The sequence below is a fragment of the Malaclemys terrapin genome, chromosome 16 (genome assembly GCF_027887155.1).
Source record: "Malaclemys terrapin pileata isolate rMalTer1 chromosome 16, rMalTer1.hap1, whole genome shotgun sequence".
Classification (NCBI taxonomy): Eukaryota; Metazoa; Chordata; order Testudines; family Emydidae; genus Malaclemys; species Malaclemys terrapin.
The window spans coordinates 2,734,089-2,752,392 of NC_071520.1; the positions used below are offsets into that span (position 1 = coordinate 2,734,089).

Genomic DNA, 18,304 nt, shown 5'->3' on the forward strand with positions numbered 1-18,304 from the left:
ACACCTGCTCCAAGCCAGCACTTCCTTGCCCCCACCCCCCTCCCAGCTCCTCCCCACATAGATCTCCCAGTGCCTGCCCGCTGCAGGTGCAGCGCCGACTGGAGCGGGCTCCGGATACCTACTGCTGAGCAGGGAACTGTGGCTGTGGGCGAGGAAAGGACAGGACTCAGAGGGCTTCCCCATGCCCCCTTTGGCAGAGCTGCACTGCCATGCCTGGCTCTCTTCCCTGCTCTGGGCGCCTCCTAGCGGGCTCAGCGGGAGTGCTAGGTGCCTTTCCCAGGCATGTCCCCTTCAGCTGTGCTCAGCCCAAGTCCGACCCTGGCAGAAATTGGGGGGGGGACATGCCTCCCCCCACATCTCGCCTCTGACCTGAAGGAGAGTTTCTACTTCAAGAGGCATTTGCAATGTGGAGCCAGGGTGACCAGACAGCAAGTGTGAAAAATCTGGATAGGGTGGGGGGTAATAGGAGCCTATATAAGAAAAAGAGCCCAAAATAGGGACTGTCCCTATAAAATCGGGACATCTGGTCACCCTATGTGGAGCAGACAGCCATCGTGGGGATGGCAGTAGGGCAGATGCATTGGGAAGACACAGCACCCATTAACAAAGCCAGGCTTCCCTCCCAAGACGCAGCAGGAGGAGGGACCAGAGATCTTCCTCTTCCTCACCTCGCCTTACGCTCTACATCAAGCTCTCAGGCGGCGATACCAGCTCCTGGCGCACCAGATGCTATCAAACACTGACCATTTCATTGTCATTCTTCCGGGAGTGACGTCACATTTTGGGAGAGACACGGGTGAGATCCTGATGCACTTGCAATTACTTACCCCACCCCCAGCATTTTTCATCCGAGGTGGGGGATTAGCTGTGGCATCCTGGCCAGATTCCAGAGTGGACAATTCCACTCTGCATCCCTGAAACTCCCTTGGAAGTTTTCAGTTGCATACAATATTCTTTTTCACTTCCTGCCTGCCCTGAACTATTGTGAGGGGTTATAACAGGTGGAGTGCTGTAGCCCAGAGGCAGCTGCATTTCAGCAGGAGGTGAAATGGCATTTTATCTACTCTGATCTAATCTAATCGGCCACATCCCTGGAATGAATCTGGCCTGTCTCTTCAACTAGTTTTGCTCCTGGTTCTGTAGCGATGAGACCTGAAGAAAGTTCAGACGCCCCTTAACTTCACCAGCAACATCTGCCAAGGTGGGAGAGCCTTGCTCCTGAGTGTGCAAGTGGCATAAAGAGAAGAGCTCTTGGCCCTCTCCCCCTGAGGAAACGCTCATTCTCATTTCCCAGTGTCAAAGGGAACCAGGAGTTTTGCAGCAGTAATTGCGGTTAATTGCTACCAGTCCCAACAAAGAGCCTGCAGTCCTCACTGTCAAGAGTCAAAGCTGTCTCCATGGTTACTCATTGCCTGGCTCTGACTTTTAAAGGGGCAGCATCTCTTTTTTTTGCATCTGCCATTTCAAGAGCTCTTCCCCGCTTGCTCATCAGGGGATGGTCTGAGTCCTAGGAATGTCCTCGTCTGCAATTTCTCCTCAGCCCGAGTCTCTAAGGCTCAAGACGCTCTTCCCAGCTGAGAGTAGATAAGGGCTCTGTGCGGATCCCATGGACACTGCCCCTTGAGTCAGCTGGAGAGGTCCCCAAGGCCATAGCCACCCACAGTCCCAGACATTAACGACCCAACCAGTCCATCCAGGGCAGGACTGGCCCCTCCAGGTTTCATGTCCCATTTCTGGGGCTTGCCCAGCCTTGCCCTGGAGGAATCTTCTTCTCCAGCGTGTGGGGGCGGGGGGGCAGATTCTCCTCTGCCCGGCATCATGTGTGGTCGCTCAGTGCCAAGTGGGTTTACAGTGCTCCTGTTCCGATGTGGGGTGAGTGGACCACTGGTGCAAATGGCTGCACCAGGGGCTGAGTAACCAGGATCAGGCCCTTTAGTCTGCAGCCTGCTGAGTCTTGGAGCTGAGGGATCTTGCAGCGAGAAGCAAATGTGGGGGGCAGATGGAATGGGATGGGGGAGCACAGCTCTCTTGTTCTTCCTCCCTTTCCTCCCCTCTTTGTAAAACAAACACTGGGAAGGACTTCTGCACACAGCGCACAGCCAGCCCGTGGAGCTCGCTGCCGGGGGTGTTATGAAGGGCAAAACTGTAACTGGGTTCAGTAAATAATTCAATAAGTTCACGTAGGATAGATCCGTCAGTAGCTATTAGCCCAGATGGTCAGGGTGCAACTCCATGCTCTGGGTGTCCCTAGGCCTCTGACTCCCAGAAGCCAGGGGATGGCTCACTAGATAATGGCCCTGTTCTATTCATTCTCTCTGAAGCACCTGGCATTGGCCACTGTCAGAGGACAGGACACTGGGCTGGATGGACCATTGGTTGGACATGGTCCTTCTTATGTTCTTATGAACATTGCTGTCATTTGGTGGCCTGGGTGGAACAAGCCGGTAGGTCCCAGAGGCTGACCTTTCGTGGTCCCAGAAACCACCTCCTCCCCCAGTGGGCCCTCTCCATTGGAGGCCAAGTACATGGAGAGAGAATGAGCACCCTGTATTACCCTGGGAATGATGGCAGGTGGCTGAACCTGAACGTCCAAGGGGTTTCACAGAGAACCCAGGGGCTAAGTTCCGAGGATCCCCTCCAACGTCCCCTCTTCATGTTCCAGGGGGTCTCCATGAAGACCAGTTGCTAATGTTGAACTGGACTGGAAGGATGTGGTTGGTCGTTGATCACCTGGCGGCATGGGCGGCGGGTATAACAGGTATAACCCTAAGCCAAACCTTGGCCTTGGCCATGCTGGTGCCCAAGCTGGCGGGAGCTCAGCTCCATTGCTGGTTGGAGACCAGCAGGCTGGTGCTGGGGGTGGCCCGGCACTTGGGGCCAGCGCTGGGGCTGGCGCTGGGGCGGTCCAGTGGCCCAATCCTGGAGCTGTCTCCCGCCATCCTTCCTTGGTGTGACCCAGGGCAGAAAGCACGGAGAGGGCCCGCCCTCTCTTCTGCCAGCCTCCCCTGGGTGTCACTCAGGGCACTGGGGAATGTGAGGAAAGAGGTTTGACTGGGGTCCTCTGGCCGGGGCGGGGGGAGGGAGGGAAGGGGCGTTCAGGTAGGGGTGGGGCCTTGGGCAAAAGGGGCGGGGCTGTGTGGCTAGCACACGTGCCGCCCATGCCTGGAGGAATGTACCCTTTGTGAGAGCTGAGTCCCCCTACTCCGGACACGCCCCCGCCAGCCCGCCCTTGCCACTCCCCTGGGTGTATGCTCTGAAAGCACAAGGCTGGAGAAAGTCCCAGCAGATGCCAGACAGAAGCTAGAACAAAAGGAGAACATGTGGGAAGCGAGGTACCTCCGCCCCCAACCTTCAACAGCTGGACTCAACAAGCCATGCCAGGCAGCTGAGTCTGGAGAGAAGACAAGGCCAAGTTTAAAAAGCCATGTAAACCCCAGAGATGATGAGGAGGAAGGATGCTTGGCACTGCTGTCCTGTCCACAGACACTTCTCCTTCCTGCACTCCCATGGCCACCTCCCTCCCCAAAGCAGCCCCAGCCGTGCCGGGTAGCTGGAATTCCTGCCCCTGACATGCTCGGAAGGCAGGGATGCAGTCCCCTGACACTCCCTGGCCAAAGGGCAGTGTTGGCAGCTGGCTTGGGAAGGAGGCAATGCACGTGGGGTTGGTTCCTGTTCTGTTGCATAGGGAGGGTTGTGGGAAGAGAGCCAAACGGTTACATGCAGCGGTGCTATCTCCCTGCCCGGCCGTGGGATATGGGAAATGGTGGGCCTGAGTCTTCTTTGGGGCAGAGCAAAAGGTGCCTTGAACAACCACCTGGCAGCTCCTCTACAAAGGGCGCTGGGTATCCATCCTCGGCATGCAGAGTGAGCACACAGCCAATAGCAAATCATCCATGCTCACAGACAGGGCTGTTCCCACACAATGGGGTTAGCATCTGACACTGCAGAACCAATCCTATTAGCCCCTTGGTGGGGGGCAGGCACAGCAAGCCCCACCCCTCTGCTGAAGACAGTCCCAGGAAAAGCCAGACTCTCACACCTTATGCCCTGCTGAGATCCCAAACATGCCTCGAACTGAAGGACAAAGGAGCAAAGCAGAAGGAAATAACCTGGCCCCAGCCCCACTGCAGTTGGTGGTAAAACTCCTATAGACTTCAGGGCGACCAGGATTTCACCACTGGCTCGAACCTCAGCCCAGGAGCAAGAGCTGGGCAGACAAGCTGTCCCCCTGTGTGTTGACGTGCTCTGAACAGTCTGCGTACTGCACCTTTAATAGAGGAGATCTTCCCCTCCCGCCACAACCTGCGGCAGGGACAGGTGGCCATTTTGTGTTCAGCTCAGTGCAGACTGTTACAGAGACAATGTATAAATATGTCATTGGCTGAAAGCATCCGGTTGCTCTTGGGAATAGAAAAAACCAGCAGTTCCTTTCTTTCTGCCACCAGGCATGCCCCTCTGTCTACCTCACATTGCTATCCTGCCCCCCAGCATATCGTATCTGAGCAGACTTCACATCAAATCGAAACAAAACAACAATCCCGAGCAGCCTGGCCTCCTTCGTAGGCGCAGCACTCTGCTGGGGGTGAGGTTTTGGCTTGGATTTATTTAGTATTTGGGGTTTTTCCAGTCTGTGGGATTTCGGGGTATAAGGGGAGGTGTCATTTTCCAGCAGCAGTGTTTGCCGAAAGAGCAAATATTGTGGAACGTTTGTGGAAAGCCAGTTATAAAACGCCAATGTGGGCCGAAGACCTGATGCTAGGAATGACCCTCACCCAGTAAGCAAACACCAGGGGACACAGATGTCCTGGCCAAGACTGACGGCTCCAGCTGATGCTCCCCCCAAAGAGCTTGTGAGCGACACACAGGTGGAAGTACACTCGTGGGGCACCCTTGTCACTTCAGGTCATGCGACATGACAAGGCCAGTTGTGGAACGTATGATGGGCTCATGGGTAATTCAGGACCAGGAGAAATGGCTCTCCTCACCAGTCAGCATTCCTGATCTCAATGACTTGAATCAGCAAAGCTCTCCATAGGATTAGGAGGCCAAGGGTTCATTCAATCTCCAGGCCCACACCTTAGGCAAACACTAAAGCAGGTACCAAGGTAGAAAGGGAAATGAAATTCCTTTCAGTGCCTGCTGTCATCTCCTGCTTACTGCAGGGTCACACGCTCCAGAGCCATGGAGACCGTTTCTTCCGGAGTGTCCAAAGCACGAGGGCATGCGTCAGTGGCCCGGGATTGGATTGGAACATCACTCATCACAGGGAATATCCCTCCGCTTCAACCAGCCCACCAAGAAGACTGTGCAAAGCAGGGGAAGGAGGGCTGGGGCAGAGGTGAAAGGGGAATGCGCAGAGCCATACACCTGCACTCTCACTGCCTCAGGAAAGAGCAGGATTGCTGGATAAATGTGTAGCTGGGACGTGTAACCAGCTGGCCCTTCCCACAGGTGATACCGTGCACCCACTCCAGGGACGTATAGGAACCTAGGTCCAGATCCTAACTTCCATTGAACTCAAGGGGAGTTCAGTGCCTACATCTTCCCTAGTGCCCAGGGCCAGATCAACTCTCCTGTGGGCCTGGGGCTATTAGATTTTGTGGGGCCCCTGTATACAAGTCTTTTCCCTAATTTAAAATAAAATTATTACAACCATGGCATCGAGACTATTAACGCTATAGCTATTAACGCTATACTAAACTTAGAATCATAGAATCATAGAATATTAGGGTTGGAAGATACCTCACAAGGTCATCTAGTCCAATCCCCTGCTCAAAGCAGGACCAACCCCAACTAAATCATCCCAGCCAGGGCTTTGTCAAGCCGGGCCTCAAAAACCTCTAAGGAAGGAGATTCCACCACCACCCTAGGTATCCCATTCCAGTGCTTCACCACCCTCCTAGTGAAATAGTGTTTCCTAATATCCAACCTAGACCTCCCCCACTGCAATTTGAGACCATTGCTCCTTGTTCTGTCATCTGCCACCACTGAGAACAGTCTAGATCCATCTTCTATGGAACCCCCTTTCAGGTAGTTGAAGGCTGATATCAAATCCCCCCTCATTCTTCTCTTCTGCAGACTAAACAATCCCAGTTCCCTCAGCCTCTCCTCATAAGTCATGTGCTCCAGCCCCCTAATAATTTGTGTTGCCCTCCACTGGACTCTTTCCAATTTTTCCACATCCTTCTTGTAGTGTGGGGCCCAAAACTGGGCACAGTACTCCAGATGAAGCCTCACCAATGCCGAATAGAGGACAATGATCACGTACCTCGATCTGCTGGCAATGCCCCTACTTATACAGCCCAAAATGCCGTTAGCCTTCTTGGCAACAAGAGCACACTGTTGACTCATATCCAGCTTCTCATCCACTGTAACCCCTAGGTCCTTTTCTGCAGAACTGCTCCCTAGCCATTCGGTCCCTAGTCTGTAGCAGTGCATGGGATTCTTCCGTCTTAAGTGCAGGACTCTGCACTTGTCCTTGTTGAACCTCATCAGATTTCTTTTGGCTCAATCCTCTAATTTGTCTAGGTCCCTCTGTATCCTATCTACCACTCCTCCCAGTTTAGTGTCATCTGCAAACTTGCTGAGGGTGCAATCCACGCCATCCTCCACATTATTAATGAAGATATTGAACAAAACCGGCCCCAGGACCAACCCTTGGGGCACTCCGCTTGATACCGGCTACCAACTAGATATGAAGCCATTGATCACTACCCGTTGAGCACGATAATCTAGCCAGCTTTCTATCCACCTTATAGTCCATTCACCTAGCCCACACTTCTTTAACTTGCCGGCAAGAATACTGTGGAAGACCGTATCAAAAGCTTTGCTAAAGTCAAGGAATAACATATCCACTGCTTTCCCCTCATCCACAGACCCAGTTATCTCACCATAGAAGGCAATTAGCTAGTCAGGCATGACTTGCCCTTGGTGAATCCATGCTGACTGTTCCTGATCACTTTCCTCTACTCTAAGTGCATCAGAATTGATTCCTTGAGGACCTGCTCCCTGATTTTTCCAGGGAATGAGATGAGGCCGACTGGCCTGTAGTTCCCTGGATCCTCCTTCTTCCCTTTTTTAAAGATGGGCACTACATTCGCCTTTTTCCTGTCATCCGGGACCTCCCCTGATCGCCAGGAGTTTTCAAAGATAATGGCCAATGGCTCTGCAATCACATCCACCAACTCTTTTAACACCCTCAGAGGAAGCACATGCGGACCCTTGAACTTGTACTTGTCCAGCTTTTCTAAATAGTCCTGAACCACTTCTTTCCCCACAGAGGGCTGCTCACCTCCTTCCCATACTGTGCTGCCTAGTGCAGCAGTCTGGGAGCTGACCTTGTTCGTGAAGACAGAGGCAAAAAAAGCATTGAGTACATTAGCTTTTTCCACATCCTTGGTCACTAGGTTGCCTCCCTCATTCAGTAAGGGGCGTACACTTTCCTTGACTTTCTTCTTGTTGCTAACATACCTGAAGAAACGCTTCTTGTTACTCTTAACATCTCTTGCTAGCTGCAACTCCCAGGGTGATTTGGCCTTCCTGATTTCACTCCTGCATGCCTGAGCAATATTTTTATACTCCTCCCTGGTCATCTGTCCACTCTTCCACTTCCTGTAAGCTTCTTTTTTGCGTTTAAGATCAGCAAGGATTTCACTGTTAAGCCAAGCTGGTCACCTGCCATATTTACTGTTCTTTCTACACATCGGGATGGTTTGTTCCTGCAACCTCAATAAGGATTCTTTAAAATACAGCCAGCTCTCTTGGACTCCTTTCCCCCTCATGTTATTTTCCCAGGGGATCCTACCCATCAGTTCTCTGAGGGAGTCAAAGTCTGCTTTTCTGAAGTCCAGGGTCCATATTCTGCTGCTCTCCTTTCTTCCTTGTGTCAGGATCCTGAACTAGACCATCTCATGGTCACTGCCTCCCAGATTCCCATCCACTTTTGCTTCCCCTACTAATTCTTCCCTGTTTGTGAGTAGCAGGTCAAGAAGAGCTCTGCCCCAGTTGGTTCCTCCAACACTTGCACAGGAAATTTTCCCCTACACTTTCCAAAAACTTCCTGGATTGTCTGTGCACTGCTGTATTGCTCTCCCAGCAGATATTGGGGTGATTGAAGTCCCCCCAAGATGACCAGGGCCTGTGATCTAGTAACTTCTATTAGTTGAACCTCATCAGATTTCTTTTGGCCCAATCCTCCAATTTGGCTAGGTCACTCTGGACTCTATCCCTACTCTCCAGTGTATTGACCTCTCCCCCCAGCTTAGTGTCATCTGCGAATTTGCTGAGGGTGTAATTAATCCCATCATCCAGATCATTAATAATAACTTGCCTTTTAATTAACATAAAGCCATTCTGTGGTTACATTTCCGTGTTAAAACGTAGAATATAGTTAAGTTAATTCAAAATAGCCTACTTAGAACAGCTGTTATATTAGTTTCTTTCTGGGAGGGAGTTTGTGTGTAGGAGGGGGCTCAAGGCTGGGACAGAGTGTTGGGGTGCAGGAGAGGGTGAGGGGTGCGGGCTCTGGGAGGGAGTTTGGTGCAGGAGGGAATTCTGACCTGGAGCAGGGGGTTGGGGTGCAGGAGGGGGTTCAGGTTTCGTCCGGGAGGCACTTACCACAGGTGGCTCCCAGCCAGCGGTGCAGCAAGGCTTAAGCAGGCTGCCTGCATGCCGTGGTCCCATGCCGCTCCCGGAAGCGGCCGGCTGCTGGCACGTCTCTGTGCACCACTGGGGGAAGGGGGACAGCGTGTCTCCGTGCGCTGCCTGTGCCTGCAAACACCGCCCCCGCAGCTCCCATTGGGCAGTTCCCAGCCAATGGGAGCTGCAGGGACAGTGCTGGGGGCAGGGGCAGTGCGCGGAGCCACCTCTACCCCTCCCGGGGCTGCAGAGACATGCCAGCAGCCATCCGATTCCGGGAGCGGTGTGGGACCACGGCATTCAGGCAGCCTGCCTAAGCTCTTTTGTGCCGAAGCCCCCCCCTTAGCCCGGGGCCCTGGACTGCAGCCCCTAAAGCCCCTGTGTTAATTCAGCCCTGCTAGTGCCTGGCTTCCCTCATTCTCTCCCTCTCTCCCTGTCTATCATTCTCTTTTCCCACTGCCACTTTCTCTGCCCCCTCCCTGCCCCTGAGATAGCTCAGAGCAGGGGCAAGGGCAGTACGGGTTTGAGGGGAGGAGAGACGCAGGGTTTCTAGCGCAGCACAATCTCCAGCCAAAGAAAGGTGACACCTTCCCTCCAGACCCACCTGAGTAAGTTGCTGGTCGGAGGGGGAACCTGCGCAGGGGGGCACTGGGACGTCCGGTTTCCTGCGGGGCGATGTAGCTGATGGTCTCTGCAAAGGAAACGGATGGCATTAGTCACTCAGTGGACTGGCTCATAGGGTCTGTGGTCTCCATACTGCCCCCCGGGCTGCCCCCCGACCCCCAGGGAGACTGTCCAGGGGAAACTGACCCCTAGTCCCTGTCTTGGGGCTCTCTGGACCTCTCAGCTCTGGTATTGCCCCGTGAAGGGAGCTGAGCTCAGTGGGGCAGATGCTTATTCCCACTCCTCTCCTGCTGCTCCCAGGGGATACAAGGCCCTTCCAGGGGCTGGCCCCTGAGAGAGTCAGTAACATTCAATAACACTGAGGGCGACAAACAGGTGGAGACCCAGAATCGGACACACCCACCCGGGGGCAACCATGTCTACTGCAGCTCTGCAAAGGACTGAGGGCCCCAGCTGCAAGCCAGGGTGTAGAGCCCAATTCATGGGAATGCAGGGCCCCTCCAGTGCAGATGTCAGGCAGTGCGATGACCAGCCAGAGGGACACTGAGCAGAGGGCTGGAGGGGTGGGAGAGTGGGGGCAGAGGAGAGCATGTTGAGCTGTGCCCACCTCAGGGACACTCCTTGTTTCCCTGGGCCTGGATCACACCCTACAAGCCTGGGCCAGCATGGGGAGCAGGAATCCACCCAGCCTGGGTCTCCCACAGGCCAGCACACAAAACTAATTGCTAGCCCCGAGCTGGCCGTCTGCTTTGCCACAAGCCCCCTGCAGGCTGGCGCTGCCTGACCCCCCTGGCACTGCAGAGTCCCAGCCACCCTGCAGCATGGCCCCTCTCCCCACACAAAGCAGAAGGGGCCACAGGCACAGAGGCCCATCTCTGAGCCAGGGCAGGGCAAGACCTGATGCTGGGCTGGGGGAGCAAAGGAGGATGGGCCAGCCTGGGCCTGGACACGAGGCAAACAATCTTCCCCGAAGGTGCCAGGTCTGGTTCAGGTGCTAGCTCTCTGTGCTCCCCCCAGGAATCCCCCCAGAGCCAGCCGGACACTGAGACGATGACAAAGCTTCTTCCTAGGCCCTGCAAGGAGCTAACTGGAGTGCAAAGGGTTAACATCTCCCCCTCCCCCCACAGATCTCCCAGTCTGTCCAGGAGCCACCTGGCTGGGGTGTGTAGACAGGTATGGCCCCTTGCTTACAGCTGTCCAGGCAAGGAGACCCTGGTGAATCGGGGTGGAGGGGGAACAGGGGAGGGAAAGCCGGTGCCTTTTGATCTCTCCCCGCAACTAAGCAACCTAATCTAACATTCCCCTCTGTCTCTAGCACAGTTCCCGCCTGCCCAGGGCTCAGTTAGGGTGACCATGTTGGGGTTACTAGGCCTGCCTGAGCCAGAGTTCTTCCATGTTTAAACTCTGTCCTTCCATGTTTAACTCTAATCGACCTCAACAACCAAGGACAGGAATTGGAATGTGTAAATAGCTAGTTAGCAATTACGACCTTGCTCATGCCAGGTACCAAACAATAATGATGAGGTTTGCATGTTTCTAGCTGGGGAAGGGGTAATAAACTAAGGGTAAACAGGACCAAATAACTGTTTAGGGAGAAGTTACTAACAAGCTAGATTTATAGCCCTAGAATGACTTAGTTGCTTAAATGTATAAACATGCCTTCGGTAGGGAGGGGAGGGGGAGTAGAGGAGGGGTGGTAGAGAGGGGGAGAGGGGGGGCTTAGTTGTAAAATGTATAAAGAAGAGAGAAACTGTTTTTGCTGGTGTGCTTGATTTGAGACTTGCCTGTCTCCTTGCACCACTTTGAGATCTCAAATAAACTTTGATTGTTTCTCCACCCCGGTATGTTTATTGGCGCGAAGCACTCCGGGCAACGAACCCCACTGTTGCTGTCCTCGGGCCCCTGTGCCGGCAACAACCAGATGTCCCGATTTTATAGGGACAGTCCCAATATTTGGGGCTTTGTCTCATATAGGCACCTGTTACCTCCTACCCCCGTCCCGATTTTTCACACTTGCCCTCTGGTCACCCTAAGCTCAGTTCCCCAGTCCCTGCCCCCACGGGGCTGAGGCTGTAAGGGAGGGGTGCCCCAAACTCAACCCACAGGCCTTTTGGGGTGTGGAAGGAAGCAAAGATAACACACCCTGGGCAGTGGGGACAGAATTCCAAGCTCCCAGTAGCTCAGCCAGTGGGACGGACCCTCGCTGTTGGGAACAGCCAGAGAACCGCAGCGGGGAGAGGGGGCAGACGAACCCCCTCTGTCCTGATGGCCACTTGATAAGGCTCAAGTCAACATCTGAACTCAGACCTCAGCGTAGGATCAGGCACTGACCATCCAGGCTGGCCTCACCCGCGGGTCCTTTGACTTGGAAAATGGGAGCCAACTACAATTGTCAGGGCCTTCTCTCTCTGCTGCTCCCCCATCTCGGGCACCTGGGTCACAGGCACATTCCCTCCCCAAGCAGGGAGATGGAGGGGGTTGGGGTAAGCAGATGACTTCCTCAGTGGCGGAGGAGGAGCTAAGAAGTGTTGCTTCATTCCTCCATTCGGGTCAATGTCCTTGGGGCCCCAAGGAAACATTCCCATTCCCAGAACTGCCTTTCTTGGAAGGACGGCACTGAACTTTAGCCCAAGCTCCCAGCTAGAAAATCCCTGTTGGAATGAAATGGACAATGGTATAGACAAACACTAGGGGATGTGAGGTGCAATAGCTAGAGCCAGCAACAGTGCTGAACTAGCACCAGAAACAGTGACTATGTGACAGCCTATGTGCATGGCCCTCTGAGCTACACTGCAATTCCGCACTGCTTTCCACCCCTCCATACACTGCACCTTTGCACTGCATTACACCTGTGCGCTGCACTGCACCTCCAACCTACTCCGCAACTCTCCATGTATTGCACCTCTGTACTATACTGCAATTAGTCACTGCTTTCTACCCAGCCATGCATTGCATCCCTGCACTGCACCTGTCCAGGCACTGCACCTGAAAGCTACACTGCAATTCTTCACCAAACCTCTGCACTGCACTACACCTCTGAATGGACTGCGCCTCCAAACTACACTGCAACTTTCCATGCATTCCACCTCTGGGTCACACCGCCTCTCTTTGCATCACAGCCTCACTTTGACCCAACAATAGTGCATGAGCACCCTGCAGTGTGCACATGCCTCGGCTTTGCACCTCAGTGCCATATGTGCTACTCTGCACCAGGTGCTGTGGAACTCCCTGCGGCAGGAGGCCATTGAGACAAAAACAGCTGCTGGATTGGACAAAGGACTGAGTGACATGACTGTTGTAATAACTCTGGTCGCTCTGCAAGCTGAGGGTGATCAAACCTCATGTTTCAGGGTGTCTGATGAATGCCAGGAAGTGCCCCTTCCAAGTACAACTCCAGGCACCAGCAGGGGAAGGTCTGCCGGTAGGGCCCTTGTTTCCCCTGTACACTGACACATGCCCAGATCCAAGATTAAATCTGCTCCCAGATGACTGTGCACCTGCAGTTGGCACTGGAGAAGGGCACAGCGGGCAACAGGAGGTGTCAGGCAGTGGAGGGGGAAACAACAAGGTGGGAATCAGGGAAGGGACAGTGCAGTGGACACTTGTGGGTGTGGGCATTAGGGGACAGAGAGTATCTCTAAGGGCAGGAACACATGGGCATCAGGGTTGGCAGTGGAACAATGAGGAGGGCATCTGGGGGGGGGCAGGCTACAGTCTGGCAGGAATGGAGGATAGGACATGTGCAGCACCCAGTGGGGATGGCACAGGGGGAAGGGAAGGTATAGTGGCATTGGAGAATGGGGGAGCATGGTGTGGTGGGGAGCACATGCAAGGCATAGTGAGCAGTCACTGAGTGGACAAGGCCTGGAGAGTCCCTCATTGCATTGCATGAGGCTGCCCTACAGGCAGTATGTGCAGGCAGGTGGATGGGATCAGTCCTGAAGCCACGGGACATGAGCACAGCTGAGTTCGCCCCACACTCAGGCACATGTCCTGGTCCTGCCTCTCCTTAGCACATTTGGAGGAGCTGGGAGTTTGTGTTTGCAGAAAGAGGCCAAACTTTTGCAAACACCTTTCGAGCACGGATGTTTGATTTGCTTTGGGATCAGGGCCTGCTGTCACCAGATCCTGCACTGGCGCTGCTGGGGAGACCGTGAGAGTGAGTTAGCATGGGAGTCACCTGGGGGACTCACTGCTGCAGCCTAGTACCCTAACGAACTGGCTGCTGTGTGCGAGCCCTGCCCTCTACTGACTGCAATAAGAGCTCCCCATGTTGGCAGGCGCTCAGCTGGTCAGCGTTAATTCTGATTCAAGGTGAACTCCAGTGAAGGTTTTCAGAGCAGGGGCAGCTGTGTTTGAGCTCTGCTGACACTGTGACATTTCCAGAGGGAGGACCAGGGAGCTCAAGGCTTTGGACATTATCTAGGCAAATGGCTAAATAAAGCTTGTTTGTTTTTTCTAAGGCAGAAATATAGGGGCCAGCCCTGGCATTCAGTTAGCCCGGAGTGAACCCAGAGTGACTCCACTGATCACTCCTCTGACTCCACGAGGAGCACTGCAGATTTCCCCTGGTGTCACTGCAAATGGGCTCTGGCCCAGTTTGGCTCTGGGCAGGGGGCAGTGGAGGAGCGAGGGTAGCTCAGGCAACGAGACGGGTATAGTTACTTGAGAAAAACAAAGCTGAATTCCCCCTCCCGGAGATCAGAGCTGAGCTCACATCCCGGAGCCAGGCTCCATCTGGGACCAGCTGGAGGAAGTGACCCCAACTGAGACACACACAGAGACACAACGGATTTCCTGAGCCACCCACATCCTCTGTGAGCACTCGGGGGGAGGGGCTCAGGTTGGACCCTCAGTGAAAGGGTCCCACCCCTTCCTGCACCCCATGCATCCCAGCTCCCAGGTGTCACCCAGCAGAGCTTGCAGGCCAGGTCCCCACTAGGCAGAGGGTCTTCCTGGGTCTGGGGACTCAGTCCCCTGTGAGAAACGGCCCCCAGGCAAGAGGGCTCCTGCCTCCCCTTTAGCTCTGAGCTCCATAGTGAATGCGATGGACAGGCCCCACTGGCTAACCAGGCTTTGTTCTTCTCCAGCTCCTTCCCTCCCAAGGTGCTTCACCCACACCAGTGAGTTTAACTTCCCAGTGTCCCTGCAAGACAGAGACAATGCCCCCACGATGCAGAGATGGGGAAACCGAGGCATTGTCTCTGACATGCCCCAGGTGACACAGCGAGTCAACAGCAGTGCTGGGAACAGAAGCCAAGAGGCCTGTCTCCCTCTTCTAACCGCCAGACAACACGACCCTCACAGAGCCAGAGACAGAACCCAGGAGCCCTGACTCTCCATCCCCTGTTCTTGCTAGTAGACCACATTTCCCACCCAGAGTCAGGAGGAGAACCCAGGAGTCCTGGTTCCCAGAGCCTTGCTCTGGCCATTAAACCTCCCAACTTCCCACACTGCAATAACATAAACAAAAATAAAAACTACTCACCAGTTTTTAAAAAGCAATTGCAGTGCCCATGCAAAAGGCACCAGCTTCACAGCCTAGAGACTGAAAACCTCTGTATAACCCCCGAGTGGGTAGAGCATGGGCAGCAACTGAGCAAGCTCCCCACACGCCTTGCCCCCCGCCCTGATAGCACCCCCTGTATGGCTGAGTCTCCATGTCCCTATCAGCCCTTGGCTTCTCTCCTTGTCAACAAGGGGGTGAGTTCCCAGACGCACTGGTATTTTGGGTTGTGGTGCAAGGCTTGTGATATTGGTGTATGTCTTCAAGCCCCAGCTCCCGGACTCCGGGCATGGGGAGAATCCCAGCTTTCATTTTCTGAAATAAAGGGAACATTCTAGCCTGCTGGTTATGCAGAAAACATGATCCCTAAAGTCTCACAAACCAGAAGACACCTATGCAGAACCCAGACCTAAAGTCTCATGATTTTTAACCCACTCTCACAATTTTGGGAGTTGGACCCAGACACCATCCCTGCCCATCCTGGCTAATAGCCATTGATGGACCTAGCCCCCAGGAACTTATCTAGTTCTTTTTTGAACCCTGTTATATAGTCTTGGCCTTCACAACATCCTCTGGAAAGGAGTTCCACAGGTTGATTGTGCGTTGTGAGAAAAAATACTTCCTTTTGTTTGTTTTAAGCCTGCTGCCTATTAAGTGGCACATCAATTCAGTGGCAGAGCTGGCCTAGAACGCAGGAGTCCTGGCTCCATGCCCCCATCTCTAACCCCTCCCCCACAGATCCCTGCCTTACCTAAAGGGTTAATATTAACCAGTACCATTGTGGGGACCCAGTCCCCCAGATGTCAGCAGCTGCTGCACCCCTAAAAAAATAATAATCCTGCAGCAAAATGACGGGAGGTTTCAGGCTGAAAGCTACTCTGCAATCTCGCTTTGCCTGCCCTGAGCCCTGGTGTCCCAGGGACTGCCGCAGCAGCCGTCTCACTGTGGGGCTACCAGAGGCCATGCAGAGAACTCACGCCCCTGTTCCACACCCTGTGGAAGCTGTTGCTTCACTGAGACTGGCTCTGGGTTCAGATCCTGCAGCAGTGGGGGGGATCAAAGCCAGCTCTGCTCTCCAGGGAGCTATTTCCAAGCGGGGGAAGGGGCATTCTTGCATCCGGACAAGGCTGCAAAGTGCTGTACAGGAGAGGCTGGTCGTTCCCAGGGACCCCTACCCCACCTTCCTCCCATCTGTAGAAACTGACCCACACACTCTCCTTTCAAACCAAGGAATGCCAGCTTCCTGCAGCCCCCAGCCTGGCCCCCAAGCTGCATGCCCCATTCCAGGGCCACTTGCCCGTCCCTCCTCCCGAGGCAGGGGCAGAGGCACACCACTTAGGAAAGCTGGCACGGGCCCTGGTACGAGTGCCCTAGAGGGGGGAGGGGCTCTGATTGTACAGCAGTGTCAGGCTTCCCAGAACTGCAGGATCATGGGGGAGAGAGAGGTGGGGAGAGTGGGAGAGATGGAAACTGATGGGGCGGGAGAGTGAGAGGGAAGAAAGATGATACTCTGCTGAGGCTCCTTCTTTCTGTCTATCTGTCTGTCCCTGGAGTCCCAAGCAGGAAAGAGGGAGGTGAATCCCCTCCTGGAGCTAATGGCAGTGCTCCTAGCTCCTGTCTGCCCCAAGGATGGGGGGGGGGGTGTCCAGGCCTCCTAGGGTTGCCAACTTTATAACTGCAGAAAACCAAACACCCTTGCCCTGCCCCCGCCCTGAGGCCACACCCCTGCACCGCCCCTTCTCTGAGGCACCGCCCCCACTCACTCCATCCCCCCTCCCTCCGAGGCTCGCTCTCCACCACTCTCACTCTCTCATTTTCACTAGACTGGGGCAGGGAGTTGGGGTGCGGGCTCCGGCCAGGTGGTGCTTACCTCAGGCGGCTCACTGAAGCGGCCGGCATGTCCGACTCCTAGGCAGAGGGGCAGGGGGCTTTGTGCGCTACCCTCGCAGCTCCCATTGGCTGTGGTTCCAGGACAATGGGAGTATGGAGCCAGCACTCTGGGCCACCCCTACACTGGAGGGACATTCTGGCCACTTCCTGGGAGCCTGCCAGCCCCGCTGCGCTGCCAACCGGACTTTTAATGGGCGTTTTCGACTGGGCATTCAGGTCAAAAACCGGACCCCTGGGAACCCGTCCCTACATCTCACTCCCCCTTCGCCCTGCACTGATGTGGCAACAGCCTTGGCTGGGGAATTGAGGCCAGAGCTGGGTCGCAGCCAGTATGTTTGTCCCTCACCCCCGTCCCTGGCCCATGGAGGGGAGGGTTGGGGCCTGGGCAGGAAGGGAAGCTGCAGGCTGAGCCAATTAGGTTCTAACCGCCCCCTTCCGCCGCTGGGTCCCAGGCTGCCTGTCGAAGGCGCTGGTGAGGTTCTCAGCAAGGCCCTGCATCCCTCACTAGCACACTGGCCCTGGCCTGCTGTCCCCCCAGCTGTGCGGCTTGTGTCCCCTGCTGAGCCCTGGGCACCGGCCCGCTCCTCTGAAAGGTCACTGGGGCTGGGACAGAGGGCTCTGAGCCCTAAGAGGTGCCCTGCTCCCCTCCCCAAATGCCTGCTGCCTCCAGACTCCCCTCCCTCCCAACTGCTCTACATGCACAACAGCTCTGAATTCCAGCATCCAAGGGGTTAAAAGTCCCCCCAGCTCCTGTAGCCAGGAGCAGGCAGAGTTGGGTGGTGCCCAGGACTCACCTTCCTGTTCACCACTAGCCACCTGGCTAGGGAGGGGGTGAGCAGGGAGCTGGAAGGAGGCGCTGACACCACCTTTCCCCTCCCCCTGCTCTGGGGTCCTCACATCAGGGCATCTCCTCTCCTCCCCCAGGTTCCCAGGGCTGGACATACGTGCAGCTGCGCTGCCCCCCAGGGTGATCCACCCCCAGCCCCCAAGAAGCAGTTTACAAGCCAAGTGTAAATATTTGCAGACAGTGAAGGGAAGGGGCAGCGCTGGGTGGGGCTGATTTGTTCAGAGCCAGTGCTGGAAAAAGACAATAGAGGAGCAGAGCCAAGGTGTTTCCTGAGCCCTGGCCCTAGGGGGTCCCAGCTGCCAGGCCCTTTGCACGACTCCGCAGGGTGGAGGGGGTCTGAGCTAGCGCTACGGCCTGCCACAGCTACATTGGCAACGTGGTTTCCCTTTACAGCTGAATTTTTATCCTCTCTAAAATCCATACGCATCACCAACTCAGCTTGAAAATTGGCCAGGGTGGAGTTTGCAGTGCAAATCTGAGGTCCTTGGGTGACAGGGTTCCTGAGATACAGTCCCCCATTTGTCCCAAATGGCCTGTTTTCATTATTTTTTTCCACAGCCTGGGCTACCTCTTAATAGAGAGATCCTCTCTGAACACCTCCCCTCCCACTGGACACTGCACCAACAGCAGGGGGGAGAGGCCCACAGGTGCCTGAACCATGGCCCCATCCCCCCGTGATGCTCCTCAGGCCCTGCCCCTTCTCCCCAAGCCCCTCGCACCACCCATTCCCCCAAGGCCCTCCTTCCGCACTGCCTCTTCCCCCCACGACCCCGATCCGCTTACTCCTCTCCGTCCCCCCT

At 55.0% G+C, this 18,304-nt stretch overlaps 1 protein-coding gene across 13 annotated transcripts in view; it reads right to left on the bottom strand.

Moving 5' to 3' along the window:
• EMID1 (EMI domain containing 1) overlaps window positions 1-18,304 on the bottom strand; it is a 102,426-nt gene that overhangs the window by 40,968 nt on the left and 43,154 nt on the right. For all 13 annotated transcript variants that reach the window (XM_054006230.1, XM_054006231.1, XM_054006229.1 and 10 more), the window contains exon 5: window positions 9,242-9,328. In XM_054006230.1, the coding sequence (XP_053862205.1) occupies window positions 9,242-9,328 (87 nt within the window). The remainder of the gene's footprint in view (window positions 1-9,241; window positions 9,329-18,304) is intronic.